Below are 15,575 nucleotides of genomic sequence, written 5' to 3'. Positions count from 1 at the left end.
TGTTTCAGTGATTTCAAAGAGTTTCCATCATCACCTGAGTGCAGAATACTGTGGAGACCGCTCGCTTTCATTTGACATTTCCTTGTTTTTTGAAGGATATGTACAAAAGCTATGACTTCATTTCCTTCCTCTGTCACACAGATGATCCTGACTGCCAAGAATATTGTGATCGCCACAGGTGGACGGCCAAATTACCCGACAAATGTAAGTAGCATTGCTGTCGTCATCTCCCCCACTAACATGTTTTTCTTTTTCTCTGCCAGCATGTGTTGTTTGGTTGATTGGTTACCAGGAAGACAAAACACATGAGAAAGAGTTGCCAAAACCACTGAAGTGATGTAGAATGTGGTTTGGAAGCATTACACTATGGCACTAATACTGTACAAGACTTAACACACGAAAGATGTGAGGTTTTAGAGAGCAAACTGTTTGTTTTGCTGATAGTTGGTTGATAGGTGGATAGTTCTGCTCACGGCTTTGACTCTTGTTACAGATCCCAGGAGCAATGGAGCACGGCATCACCAGTGACGACATCTTCTGGCTGAAAAAGTCGCCTGGGAAAACGTGAGGACACCCTCCACCTACCTACACATGCATTAAATTCAATTGTATTGTTAACCCCTTAACACTGCGAGGGGCCGCCAGTGGGCCCGGCAGCTATTCTGTCTTCCAGAGATTGTTGCAGGCTGAGTTTTCATGCTAGATACTGGTATCATATGAAACTAGATAGCATAAGGAATCCATTGGTAACAGCTAAGTAATGCCAGCTTGTCGGGAGGAATGCTAAGTAACGCTAAGTTAGGCTACATTTTGGCGAGGAAAAACTGGCATGGCGATTTTCAAATGGGTTCCTTGACCTCCAGATATGTGAATGAAAATGTGTTCTAGGGGGACTCACTAGTCTCCCCTTTACAGACATGTCCACTTTATGATAATCATGGGTATCACTGTAAAGCTGCGACTCTTGTGGATTCAAAGAGCCCATTTATATTCATGTGTGATGATGTTAGTCCCCATAGTAGCCATTTCATTGTAGTGAGACCATTTTTTTTTTTTAAACTTGACCTCACTGTAGTGACCTGTGGTGACCTCTAGGATAATCATAGCCTCATGAAACTTTACAGCCATAAACTAAAGACCTAGAGAATTCAGGGGATGGATGGCTTTCCTAGCTAGATTGACAATAAGGGGGTTTCTGAACAGTTTCCAGAACAAAAGTGCTCGCCATCTGAAAAAATGTAATTCTTGCAGAAATCTCCAAATGTCAAATGTTTTTTGATACTAAATCACAGCATGGCTTTTTCTATGGTGTTCCCCGAGGTCTTGGTGTCTTAATGCGGTGTTTTGGAGGGATTATTGATCATTTTTATCAATTTTCGAGTGGTAAAAAAATGGTTAAATTTGTGTAACAAATGGTATCAACCCAAAAATTGCTGCAACATGTATGGGAATAGCCATCACAAACTTATATCATAATGTTCTACGCTCTTATACACGTTCACAATTTATTTTAATTGATTGATTCATTTATTAATTAATTTGTATTTCTTATTAATGAACAATTTGAGCTGCATCTCAAATTAATCTACTATAATTATTCTAATATACTGCTGACTTTTTATCTCCCCCTGAACATCCCCCTGTCCCCCATCCCTACCCCTCTAAAAAAAAGAGGGTGGAATGGGAAGGGCAGCTATAACCCAGTCAGCGCCCTCTACATCTGATTATATGCTGTGATGAAGGTCTACATGCAGTGTTAACTATGCCACAATACTGAAAGTAAAATGTATTTTTTTTCTTTTTCTTTTTCTTACATGAAAACTGTCTAGATTAAAGACAGTGAACATCAGTGCAAATATTTTGCAATTTATATTTTGATATCACCCTCGAATGCATTTTAGTATGTGTTGTTGGCATCATTCTTTATACAATGAGCTACGAAGGGAAACAGAACCTCTGCAGCATTAATGCCTTGCTTTAACTCACTACCTCGTTCGCTGACACGACACATCCCACTGTCACGCACTGTAATCATTCATCGGTGACACAGAGTTTGTTTTTCTCCCTTCCTGTCAGCCTGTCTTCGCCTCATGATTCCGATTAGCGGCGTGCATCCTGACCTTTACGGAACAAGCCCTTTAATCCAGCCATTTAGCCCCTGTCATCACCTGGTTAATTGGTCTTTCCCTGACGTTTCCTCTTGGCGCAACGCACAGACGGTGACTAGTGGTTGTGGTATACCTGGCTTGTGGTTGTTGTTTGCTACACGGTGACAGATGAGCGGAAATAACTATTCTGATATCAAAGCTGCACATGTATCTGTCTGCACCTGGGGCCGTTTTTAATTGCTTTTAATTATATTCTTTTTTAAATGCAGATTTTAGTTTGTTTTGACTGATGGTTAGTGATTGTGTTTTAATGGGGAAGCAGCACTTTATTAAATGTTTGATCTTTTTTAGAACCATCAGTTCCTTCTATAATCTAAAATGTAGTATTTGTTATGTAATATGTATGCTATTCAGCTTTTTGACCACTTGGTGGCAATACAAAATCATTTATAGTCAACAAATTAACATGAGTGCACTGTAACAATTGCCACTGTAGCATTCACTCACTCAACAAAACACCTTTGTATATGAAGCAGAATTATCCACTCGAGCTCAGGAAGTCCTTTGATGTGAGAGTGTGATGGTTAGTGGAATCCTCTAGCTGTGGGTTAGCATTAGCTTCCTCTATAAGGGTAAACCACACACTCTGGCTAGAGCTGGAGATGTTGCTGTGCTGCAGAGCTTTCAGCTGTGCAGGTGAGGTCCAAGAGGTTGTTTGTGCCGGCGGGGCCGGTGTAGGAGGGGGGTGCAGGCGAGTGATTGGTGTCTAATGGGTCTTTGAACACACACACACACCTGAGTGACAGATTTTGGCCCCGGGACCCGGAGCCCAGAGCTGGGCAGCCATCATCATGATATCAGGAGAAAGCAGTGAGCGCGTGCCAGCAGGACTGTGATACTGGTCTAGGGATAGGCCAGTACTTGAATGAGGGTTTGTGTTGTGGGTCTAACTCGTAGCTGCGTTGTATATAGTGGACGAAAGGACCACGCTTCACTTGCTGAATATCTTTCAGCAGTTTATTGCAAAGCACCACAGATGGCTGCAGCATATAACATCCCAGCTATTGTAGAGAAACAAAACATTCACAGGGTCATACATGCACTCGTGTGCCTGTGTAATCCCATGAACAGCGTAACAAAATGTCCCACTGCTAGCCAACGTGGTCTCAACAGAACACTCTAGCATTACAAGCTACTGGCTGCCACACACATACCTCTCTCCTAATGGGCAGCTTAATGCATCGAAATACATCAAAATTCAGGTGTGAGATGTAAAAATATATCTATACATTTGTCTGACAATTGTTTAATCGATTAAAATATTTAATTGCGATTAATCACACAATTTTTATCTGTTCAAAATGTACCTTAAAGAGAGATTTGGAAATTATTTAATACTCTTATCAACATGGGAGTGGGCCAATATGCTTTCTTTATGCAAATGTATGTATATATTTATTATTGGAAATCAATTAATAACACAAAACAATGACAAATATTGTCCAGAAACCCTCACAGGTACTGCATTTAGCATAGAAAAATATGCTCAAATCATAACTTGGCAAACTGCAGCCCAACAGGCAACAACAGCTGTTGGTGTGTCAGTGTGCTGACTTGACTATGACTTGCCCCCAAACTGTATGTGATTATCATAAAGTGGGCATGTCTGTAAAGAGGAGACTCGTGGGTACCCAGAGAACCCATTTTCATTCACATATCTTGAGGTCAGAGGTCAAGGGACCCCTTTGAATACGGCTATGCCAGTTGTTCCTCGCCAAAATTTAGTGTCAATTTGGAGCGTTATTTCACCTCCTTCACGACAAGGTTTTCTGGTTTCACATGCCTGCAGTATGTTCACTCTAGCTTTAAAACCGAGCCTACTACAACCTCCAAAAGATTGATTTGCGTTAATGCGTTAAAGAAATTAGTGGCGTTAAAAACTAATTTGCGTTAATAATTATCGCATTACTTTGACAGCCCTACTGAAAACCAAAACAGTGACTTAAACGTGTGTGTGAACTGAAATGCCTTCAGCAACGTTAGATAAAAGTATCTAAGTGTTGGACTCACATCAAGCCTTTGCAACAAAACCACCAACATTCCAGACAGATACACAGGAGGAGTGTTTATCTGTGTTGGGGCTTCTGAAGAACTACCCAAGGTTAACAGGCGTTGTGGGTTCAGTGGAGTCTTGGCTTGAGCTCCCAACCACATACTACCACTCCACCATCAGGAGCCAAACCTCAGGACTTTTATCACGTTTCTGTTTGTTGTGTGTTGGGAGTCCAGTGTTGTATGAAACATTAACCACAAATATGGACTAGACAGCTTCACTCTTTCTCACATTCACAGTGGCTCCCTTTATTAGACAGCCTCAAAACTTTGACTGTTACAGTTTGTCTAAAACATAGATGGAAAATCAAAGCAGGGAACGGATGGATGGATGTTGCTACATTTTTGTGCAGCTGGTCATATGAAGATACTGTAAGCTGACTTACTGTCTTTCCCCACACTTTCAAATCACAATGGTTAAAGCAAGACAGATTCCCCTGAGGCCACCTACAGTGTACATTGTATGCAGATGAACACTATTATAAGATAATATAGGTGGGTGTTTCTGCAACTATGGTCACTTTTGACTCTACCAAATACTAAATTAAAAAAAATAAACCTATGTATTAAAATTTGAACTACCAGAATATATATATATATATATATATATATATATATAAGTGTATAATGGTTAAGATTTTAATTTGTAACATGTTTATTTTTTATGGTTTTAATCACTTGTTACTTACTAAATGTCCTCACGGCAACATTACAATAACGTTCATTTGATACATTTTCCTGTTTTTTTAATTCTATAATATTTTTAAGGCATTTAAATTCATTTTCATCAAGCTTTGTGCATCATTATAAATACTGATATAAAAACATTTTCTAAAGATAGGGGATTTCATGATTTTCTCCACACCCTGAAAAAGTTAGACCGTAACCCTAGATGTCAGTCTTCACACACAAAATTTTTTTTTTTTTTATCACAGATATTTCCTTATCGCTAAGAGATTTGACTCTTAGCATCTAAAATACATGAATTCAACAGTGATATTAAATTATTTTTTAAATTTAGTTCAAAATACACAATTACTACGACGTATGGTAAGGGCACACAATAAATACCTCAAAAGAATAAGTGATCTTAACCTTGTTTTTCTTGATCCTGAGGGTCACCTATGTGGGCGGCCCGACCTGTCATCCATGTGCTTACTTGCTAACTTCTGTTTCTATGGGAACTTGACTTGTTTGGCTTTGAAATTTTTTTTTACTATGGTATTTGTTCAGTGTATTGTAGTTCGGTAAGAACTCAGAAGTGTGGGACAGGCGCATTTTGATGAAAAAAATCATATAAATAATTAGTAAATAAAATATAATTGTAATATGGTGTAAAGTAATATGTATATGAAATAATTCCATTTGAAATCATTTTATATTATAATTGAATTAGCTCATTTTATGTATCTCAACATTGAGATTGAGACAGAAAACGTCCCCATATTTTTTTTCGGAATGTCTGTAGGTGGCCTTTAGTAGCATACATCCGTTTTTATTTCCATGACCAGGCAGCTTGAGAGACTCGTTCAGCTACTCTAAAACCTGCCCCCTAAATGTCACCATTGTTGAAAGCGGTCAGAAGGGTTGTAAAGGATCTACGGCATCATCTTTTAGCTGACGAACGTAGCAGCTGTAGAGATGGCAGAGACCAGTGAGGAGGAAGAAGGGCGAGGGGAAAGGAGACAGTGTCTCAGTGATGAAAGTGCAGCATCAAGCTAAAGCTCTTTGCCTAATCTTCTTTAAGCCACTTCACAATACGTGCTAAGTGCAGCTGTGCATTACACAGACACAGAGAGAACGGGCACCGGGGCTTTTAGTGGTTTGTGTTAGCATGGACGAGGGCAGGATGTGCCGCAGGCGGCTCGAGCTGTCAGGTGGAGCAGACCTGAGGGAGGGGGGTCTGGGTTGGAGAGGTAAAAACAAGGGGGAGAGAAGGGCCTCATGCGTGCGGGTGACGGGCATCACTCAGCCGGCTGATGTGTGGACTTGAGCCCTGAACATGGCACACCCCATCTGCAGGGATTAGCCTAAACGCTGGCAATTAGTCCTCCTCAACTCTACAGATCTCAGGACTGGATTAGAAGTGTGATTCACCTGGACCACACACACACACACACACACACACACATACACACACACACACACACACACACACACACATACACACACACACATATACCTTTTACTGTCCCCGTTTTCTACATGTTCTTCACACGTCTTCACCTCCCTCTGAGGTTGTGCAGTTTTGTAATTCATCGCCTCTCTAATTCTAGGATTTTAAAGTAAACATTTTCTACTTTGGACTCGCTTTATTTTATCTGGCAAAAAGTGTGCTGCACAAATGATGAAATGTATTTTTATTGTATTATTAGCTCGGATAACGGCTTCTCTTTATTTGTGTTTTGCAGGCTTGTGGTTGGAGCCAGCTGTATCCTTTGTCTGCCAGAGAGCTTGTAAATGGAGCCACCGTATATAGTCCTCTGGTAATCAGTATAGTAAAGTAATGAACTTAATCAAAACATTGGCACCAGACCAGTTTCAAAAGGTATTTCTGAATAACACTTGTTTTAAACTCATGGAGACATATCTGCAGTGCTACACTGAGACCTTTCAGATTGGTTTCAGTTTGAGATACATTATGTACCGGCCATTTGGTAAACTTCCCCCTTCTTTTTAAGCTACTTTCTTGTTGTCCAAGCGTGTCAGTCTGTATGTGTTTTGGCCACACATCAGGTGCTACTGTAAAGTAGTGACAGAAGAAGCAAATCACCGGCACTCACAGATAAAGGGTCTTTCTTAGTCTATTCTGGGCTTTAGAATAAACTTAAGAAAGACCCTTTATATGTGCTGTGTCTCAGAGGGTAGAGCAGGTCGTCCACCAATCGGAAGGTCGGTGGTTCGATCCCCGGCTGCTCCGGGTCACATGTGATGTGTCCTTGAGCAAGACACTTAACCCCAAATTGCTCCCGGAGGCATAGCCATCGGTGTGTGAATGAGTATTTAGATTAGATCCTGATGGGCAAAGTTGGCACCTTAGCAGCCTCTGCCATCAGTGTATGAATGTGAGTGTGAATGGCTGAATGCTGACATGTAGTGTAAAGCGCTTTGAGTGGTCGGAAGACTAGAAAAGCGCTATATAAATACAAGTCCATTTACCATTTGTCTGTAAGTGCTGGTGATTTGTTTCTTCTGTTCTTACTACAACCGGGCAACCAATAGTGTTCAAGATTTGGAGCTGTGCTTGCCGCTACTTTCTGCTATTGTAAAGTAGTGCAGTCCTCAACCTGGTGTTTCTCAGATGTGGCTCTAGAGTGTGCAGGCTTCCTCACCGGCATGGGCTTGGACACCACAGTGATGGTCCGCAGCATCGCCCTCCGCGGGTTTGATCAGGTATTGCTCCCTGACACTACAAACGGAGTATTCTGCATAATCATGATTTTTTTTTTTTTCTTGTCACGTTTGAAGTTGAATATTCTCTTTTGGTTTTATGCAGCAAATAGCAGGTCTAGTGACCGACTACATGGACGCATATGGGACCAAGTTTGTATGGAAGTGTGTCCCAAAGAGAGTGGACAAACTCTCCTCAGGAGCCCTGCAGGTGACCTGGAGCGACACCCACACGGGCAACGAACACAAGGACACCTACGACTCCGTGTTATGGGCAGTTGGTGAGTGTGTTGCTGTGTGGGTCAAATCCTGAAATCATGATGATAAGGAAGAATGGAATATTTTGGTATTGTGCTTGAGGAACCCTCTCTCACCCCGTCCATGTGGAGGTCACAGGGGTCAGGTTTAAATAGAGTACAGTACAACATCTTGAGGTGGTAGGGGCTCATTGTGTTGCTTCTGGACACTTGAGTAGAGGAGATGACAAAGCTTTAGACTTGAGACTTGAGACTTGGACACGAGTCAGATTTAAGTCACAAACATGAGGGCTCAAGACTTGACCTGTACTGTGCATGATGAAATCCAGGACCAATACAAACTAAATAAGACATTGTCAGACATTTCTTGCATAGCCTCACACCTTGAAGATGACACTATTAACATAGCTTTGAAAGAATGTTCTGATCTGTGTTATTGTATTAAGACTTGCAACTGACTACATACTGTATGTTTAAGACTTGTGAATAAGGATGTCAAAGTTAATGCAATAACGCATAAACGCAAATTAGTTTTAATGCCACTAATTTCTTTAACGCATTAACAACTTGTGATTTTTAGGTTGTAGCGGGCTCAGTTTTTTAAACTAGAAAAACCTAAGGAATCCATTGGTACCAACCATGTCGTACTAGCTTGTTTCGAAAGGAGGGTAAGTAATACTACGAAGTTACGCAACATTTTGGCGAGGAAAAACTGGCATGGCCATTTTCAAAGGGGTCCCTTGACCTCTGACCTCAAGATATGTGAATGAAAATGGGTTTTATGGGTACCCACGAGTCTCCCCTTTACAGACATGCCCACTTTATGATAATCACATTCAGTTTGGGGCAAGTCATAGTCAAGTCAGCACACTGACACACTGACAGCTGTTGTTGCCTGTTGGGCTGCAGTTTGCCATGTTATGATTTGAGCATATTTTTTATGCTAAATGCAGTACCTGTGAGGGTTTATGGACAATATTTGTCATTGTTTTGTGTTAATTGATTTCCAATAATAAATATATACATACATTTGCATAAAGAAAGCATATTGGCCCACTCCCATGTTGATAAGAGTATTAAATAATTTCCAAATCACCTTTTAAGATACATTTTGAACAGAAAAAAATGTGTGATTAATTTGCGATTAATCGTGATTCAATATTTTAATCGATTGGCAGCCCTACTTGTGACATAACTTGTCTCTACTGAATAGAGACATGGCTCTGACTTGTCTCAATTGTCTTGAGACTTGAATTGACCTTCCCCCAAAAGACCAAAATACAGCTCTCACAGATGCTTGATCCTGAATTATTTAATCCGGTACATTCCTTTAAATTACGAAGCCACCTTTCCACAGTGTTTTTTTAATAAACCAGATATTAACATACCTGAATTATGACAAACTCCACCTTGCAGGTTTGTTAAATTGCTCGTGAATCGATGCAGTTCACAGTACAGTTATTACCACCTCATCCCCTATTTTTTAAAACCTCTCCAGGTATTACATATGAATACACCAGCCATATATTTTCCCATATACTGTATATATATTACTGAAATAAAACACCAGTATGACTGTTCTCCCCGCTACCATCAATTTCATTGTCATCCTCAATAGAGTGCAGTGTCAGCAGATAGCAGAGGAATCAAAGCTGAAAACAAAGTAATAAAGCCTGAGTGATGGGAAGTGTTAATCACCCCTGCCGCTGGCTCTCTGGCTCTCTGGTTGGAGAGGGGCAGGACGGGGCAGGATGCACCCAGGCACAGGGTCACCGCGTTCCCCTCTTTGTTCTCCCACTCTGGGCCTTCCTGCCCATGCCAGCCCTGCGGAAACCAACCTCGCATCTGTCACTGCCATCCCTGCCCGCGGCCCTCTGCCTGCCATTACCACCAGCCCTCCGCCTCCTCTCCCTCCTCCTCCTCTTACTCATTGATCCACTCTCTATTCTATCGTTTCACTACTCCCGTTCCACCAGCAGTATTAGTAACAATAGAGGGAACATCTGTCGGGGCCACCGCCGTCGGCTTATTTGGGTTGAGTGGTTTCAAAGACGAGTGCTTCTGAAAATCTGGCTACCAGGAGTTTCCAGTACCCAGACTGTCGCTTTGAGTTTCGTGGGGAGAGGCTCCTCTTCTCGCTCTATGCGTGTGACCGCGACAAGGATGTGCGTGACCCTGCAGCTGAGATGACGTTTGTTCTTCCCTCCTGTGGCTCAATTCCCACATCGTCTCAGTGGTGAGACTGCCGGTGAGAATGATATTTGCAATGAGTGGTCAGTAGGTATTCGGACATGCGTGAGATGCTGCAACCCTGATGTTTCCTATATTCATCAGAGGAAGACCAAATTATTATGGATTCCAATCCGCAGTGCACCAAACTGTTGAATATTTAAGCCGTTTTTTAAGTCTATTTCACATTACATTTTACATGAAATGCAGCACATTATGTGTTAGTTATGTTTTCATCAGCTTAATCACCACAATTTATGGTTATTGCTAAACAATACACGACAAGATGTTTCTGAAAACATTTTACGTGAGAAATGAACATTACAGTAACCTGATATTGATTCATATTTGATCAGCACTGCCTAGTTTGACCCTTTGATCAGAGTTTGCGAGTGATTGACAGTTGCCTCTGTTGAGTGAACAGCCAATAGGATAGCTCTCTCTCTGAAATGACCTGTGATTGGCCAAAGTCTCCCGTCACCAGCTAGACTTTTTAAAGCCTGAAAACAGAGCCATGAGGAGGTGCAGAAGTCTAGTTATCTCTCAGAACACTTGAATTACAATACGCTGAAAGGTTATTATGGAATTTTTGCCCAATGATGCCAAAAATATTCTGCCTACTGCAGCTTTAAATCCTAACGCCAGCAGCAGTATTCTTGTGTTAGTGCTACCAGCTCAAACCTTGCGAGGACCCAGCTATATCCATGACAGCTTTTGTTCCCATACAGTTCAGTGAGAACCAGTAACAAAGTGGCCTCCGCTCTTTGATGTGTGCATGCAGGAGTTATGAGTACAAGGCCACTTCCCTTTACTGTGACCTTACACTAGGGGCCAGGCCGGGTCCCAGGCCTCTGTGGAGTTATTAAAGGCCAGAGGGGACCGGGGGACAGTATCACCGCTGCCTGCCACATCCTTCTCCACGCCTCTGCCTCCCTCCACCTTTCCCCTTGCTCCTTCCTGGCCTCATGGCCGCTCCCCTGTCCAGGTGTGCCAGCAGAAACACACCAGGAAACAGAACATTTCCACGCTTCCTGTCTGCATGCAGACAGTGGGCACATTAGTCTTCTTCCTCTCTGCGCTCTACAGTACTGAAGGATGTCATTTCAAAACATTTCCTAGTGTTTTTTAAAAGACATTTGCCTGTCTCGAGTTACTGATGACATCCCTGAATGTTGCTCTCTCTGTCTGTATTACCCCGAGGGATTGCAAACACTATACATTGCACTGAAAATGGGAAATAACATCTGAAGTGACAAAAAATAGACTTCTATATTATTCTTATTAAAAAGATGTTTTGGGGCAGGAGTGTGGTTACTGCGAGTGACTGAATATCAGTTCCAAATTACTGCAGTATCAGCATTCACAACCAAATACTGGCTGAACAGTACTACAGTATGTAAAAATAAAAATAAAAATAATTTTTGTTATCATGGCATAGCAAAGTTTTTGTTTATGATGAAACAAACTGAAAAATGAAAAAAAATGAAGTTAAAAATTAGTTCTTGTATTACGTTCTATTTTGAAAGAATCATACCTTTTTCCTTTAGAGCTTATCAATGTACTGATAAATGCTCACTGTATGAGTTTGTGTCTAAAGGCCTGAGGGGATCTTGCTGAGTCTTACAATGAAAAATGTTAATGTCCAATTTAAAAATAAAAAAATCGTATTCTTCGTTGAAAAGCCTTTAAAAATGTGGTTTTAAATCTTTTAGTATTTTTCTATAACATTAATTATTTATCACTAAATAATAGTGCTGTCAGTCGATTAAAAGTATTTAATCGCGATTATCTCAAATTAATCACACATTTTGTCTGTTCATAATGTACCTTAAAGGGAGATTTGTCAAGTATTTAATACTCTTATCAACATGGGAGTGGGCAAATATGCTGCTTTATGCAAATGTATGTATATATTTATTTGTGGAAATTAGTTAACAATACAAAACGATAACAAATATTATCCATAAACCCTCACAGGTACTGCATTTAGCATAAAAAATACGCTCAAATCATAACATGGCAAACTGCAGCCCAACAGGCAACAACAGCTGTCAGTGTGCTGACTTGACTATGACTTGCCCCAAACTGCATGTGATGATCATAAAGTGGGCATGTCTGTAAAGGGGAGACTCGTGGGTACCCATAGAACCCATTTTCATTCACATATCTTGAAGTCAGAGGTCAAGGTACCCCTTTGAAAATGGCCATAACAGGTTTTCCTCGCCAAAATGTAGCATAAGTTTGGAGCGTTTTTTGTCCTCCTCCCCGACAAGCTAGGATGACATGGTTGGTACCAATAGATTCTTTCGGGGGGGTTTTCAATTAATTAAAGTTTGAAAAAAAAAGAATACCTTTAGGTATTGTTTATATTTATTTATTTGTTAAGAGTTTAACAGTCAAAAACTCAGATAATAATTTGATCAGATTTAATAGACAGTGCTGACTGCAGCACAGTTGTCATCACATTTTGATTCAAATGTGGCTAAAGTCTGATTGATGCACAGAGGTACACAGCATCACCTGTCTCCAACTGAGCCCCGCCCATTTCGAACCAGTGAGAAAAACACAAATAAAAAAATGTCTTCTATGAAATAATCAAACTAGTTCTAACTTTGTCAGAAAATAGTGTGTTCTTGTAGGTTTCCATCACTCACAGTAAAGAGCTGGTTGAGAAAATAGTTTTTTAGGGCCCTTCAACTCAGATAAATTTAAAAATAAGATTAAAAGTGATGGTGGTGACTGTAGGTTAAGGTTTGGGTTGCACTGCACACATCCTATTGGTGGACAGTAGGGAACAGTGGTGATACTTTAACACCAAACCGTCTATAGAATAAATGTAATGCATTTCTCATTCCCTTGACATCTTTCATTATGCAGACGGTATACGTTTTTTCTATAGCTAGCGAGCTCTTTATCGATTCGCATCTTAAAATCTTTTTTGGCCTGAACACGTAATCATTTTTTGGCATCCTGTACGATCTATTCCCTCTAGAAAAACAGTGTGTGTCCCCCCCCCTCACATTGCTCTCCCTTTTGTCTTTGTTCATTTGATTGATCAGATAAGCGTCCAGCTCTCATTTCAACTTGTGGAGGGTTGTTGTGGCTAATTAGCCTAGCAGTCTAGAGGCTTCCTCTTAATGTCACAACAGGCTTTGTTCAGAATCAGATTGGCCTATCTGTTGGACCACAGTGTGTGTGTGTCTCCCAGCTCCAACCAAGTCCCTTATCAGCCAGCCCGCTGTTGTTGTGTCGTCGCCGTACAATGGAGCTGTGGTCACTGCTACAGCACAGCAGTGAGTGGAGCTACAGACAGGAAGGCCAGATATGTAAAGAGAAAGTCTATACTTACCACTCAGATCGTACTGATATCGGCCAACATTGATATTTTTACAGTAATTGATGCTGAAATTCAATATTTTCAAAGCAAAAAATGTCAAGTATTTAATGTCTCAGCCTTGTCAGGGAGGTAAAGCCTCAACAGGCTGAAGACCATTATAGGACACTAACTTCATTTAAACCCAGACTAATGAAACACTTTATTTTAGCATTTAGAGGTCATATAATAACACTTCACAAAACATGTATAACACACTATAATGTAGTTATCAGCAGATACAAGAACATTTATCAATGTATTTTTCATCAATTATAGCTTTATTAATAGCATAGGTGTGATCCTATTTATTGATATATGATTAAACACAAACACATCTTACAGCATGTAATAAAGCATTTATTAACAGATAAACACATGTATAAATCCTTCACGGGCAGGTTTAAAACTTTATAAATGTGTTTGTTCATTCTTGACCCTGGAAATGGTAGTTTGACCAAAAAAAGGTCCACTTACAAAAATTTTCCAGGAGCTTTCACCCACATCTCATGGCCTTCAACAGCGTATAGTGTGAATATTGTTTGATAGTAAATCAATGAATAGAATTAATATATAATATAATAAAATAAATCCATTTCATATTCATATATGTGATGAAGCTAATTGCTGACAATGTCAGTGATTCTCAAAGTGTGGACCGGGGACCCCCAGGGGTTCGTGAAATGATTTTCAGATTCATATAATCCTTTTCTTTTACAAATGGCTTCATAGTTCATTTACATTTACAGTAAAGTCCGCCCAGTCGCCAGGAAAAAATGTTGGCATTGTACGTTTGTTTCACGCAACGTTGTTTCACGCACGCAAAGTTGTTTCACGCACGTAACGTTGTTTCACGTAACGTTGTTTCACGTAACGTTGTTTCACGTAACGTTGTTTCACGTAACGTTGTTTCACGTAACGTTGTTTCACACGTAACGCTGTTTGTGTAACGCTGTTTGTGTAACGCTGTGCGTAACGCTGTTTTGCGTAACGCTATTATGCTTGTTATGTAACATTGTTACGCTTATTATGTAACTTTACGTAAAAAAGCCTGCCAAGGCCATTTGTTGATGATTTAAGGTAGTTACGTTGGTACGTTATTATTTAACGCAAACCGTGATCTTTTTTTCTAACCTAAACCAAGTAGTTTCGTTGCTTAAGCCTAACCAATCGTTTCACAACGTTAACCGCGTGGTATTGTGCATTTCTGCAAGTGGGATACAAGGCTAATATGAAACGTGTTTACGAAAAAAAATTTGGGTTCAGAAATGTCGACATTCAACGTATCCCCTGATTTCCAGAAACATACAATGCCAATATTTTTGACTTGTTTGGTATAATAGTTCATAGATAACATTTTAATCTAACAAATCTTTAACTCTTAGAATCTGCAAATATGTTTCATATATCTCTAATTTCTTTTGAATACATTTCTCTTTCATTAAAACTTAACAGCTGACAATGTCATTATTGTCTGTTCTAAACCCTTTATAAATAGTTTATGTACTTTTGGGAATGTGGCAGTATCACCCACCACTAGTATTCAGTCTAAGGGATATTCTGTATATAGTCCTGCTTTTTTTTAATGCAGAAGTGAAACAACAAAATACAGATAACAAAATTCAATTTCAAAATGTCAATAGCTAAATTCCACCATAATTCACTAGAAATGACACCAGTGAGAGAATGACATGTGTATGCAGACTGTTCCAGAGTTGTGGACATATAGGAGAAGAAAATATTTAGAAGTCTTGCTTTTGGGAATTGGTCATGACTGCCTGACTTCCTTTCTCTCGTCCTTCTCTGAGCTCTGCATCGCCTTCAACCACCCATGCTGTGGAGCACTAGACAGGTCCCTGTAGCCCCCCCCCCCCCCCCCGGTCTGAGAAGGGGGGGAAGACGTTGTTCTTCGGCTCCAGCCAGGAAAAAGGGTCTCGGGGGTTTGTTATTTTTGCTGTCCGATAGCATCTACATGGGTAGCTCAGGGCCCGGTGTTTATTATGCTACCCAGGCAGGTTGTGAGGAGCTGTGGTGGGGTGGGGGGGGGGACCGAGCGGTCCATGCCCATCACCATAGAGACTCTGTGTCGACAGCATCAGTCAGCCG

General features: G+C 40.6%; 1 protein-coding gene across 1 annotated transcript in view; it reads left to right on the top strand.

Annotated features, from left to right (window-relative positions):
- The window catches only part of txnrd2.2 (thioredoxin reductase 2, tandem duplicate 2), a 34,626-nt gene that overhangs the window by 6,469 nt on the left and 12,582 nt on the right, over positions 1-15,575 (top strand). Inside the window, exons 7-11 of the mRNA XM_074637286.1 lie at positions 142-204; positions 494-564; positions 6,632-6,651; positions 7,522-7,613; positions 7,717-7,891. Of these exons, the coding sequence (XP_074493387.1) occupies positions 142-204; positions 494-564; positions 6,632-6,651; positions 7,522-7,613; positions 7,717-7,891 (421 nt within the window). The remainder of the gene's footprint in view (positions 1-141; positions 205-493; positions 565-6,631; positions 6,652-7,521; positions 7,614-7,716; positions 7,892-15,575) is intronic.

The sequence above is a fragment of the Sebastes fasciatus genome, chromosome 6 (assembly GCF_043250625.1).
Source record: "Sebastes fasciatus isolate fSebFas1 chromosome 6, fSebFas1.pri, whole genome shotgun sequence".
NCBI classification, from domain to species: domain Eukaryota; kingdom Metazoa; phylum Chordata; class Actinopteri; order Perciformes; family Sebastidae; genus Sebastes; species Sebastes fasciatus.
This window is presented reverse-complemented; position numbering and strand designations above follow the sequence as displayed.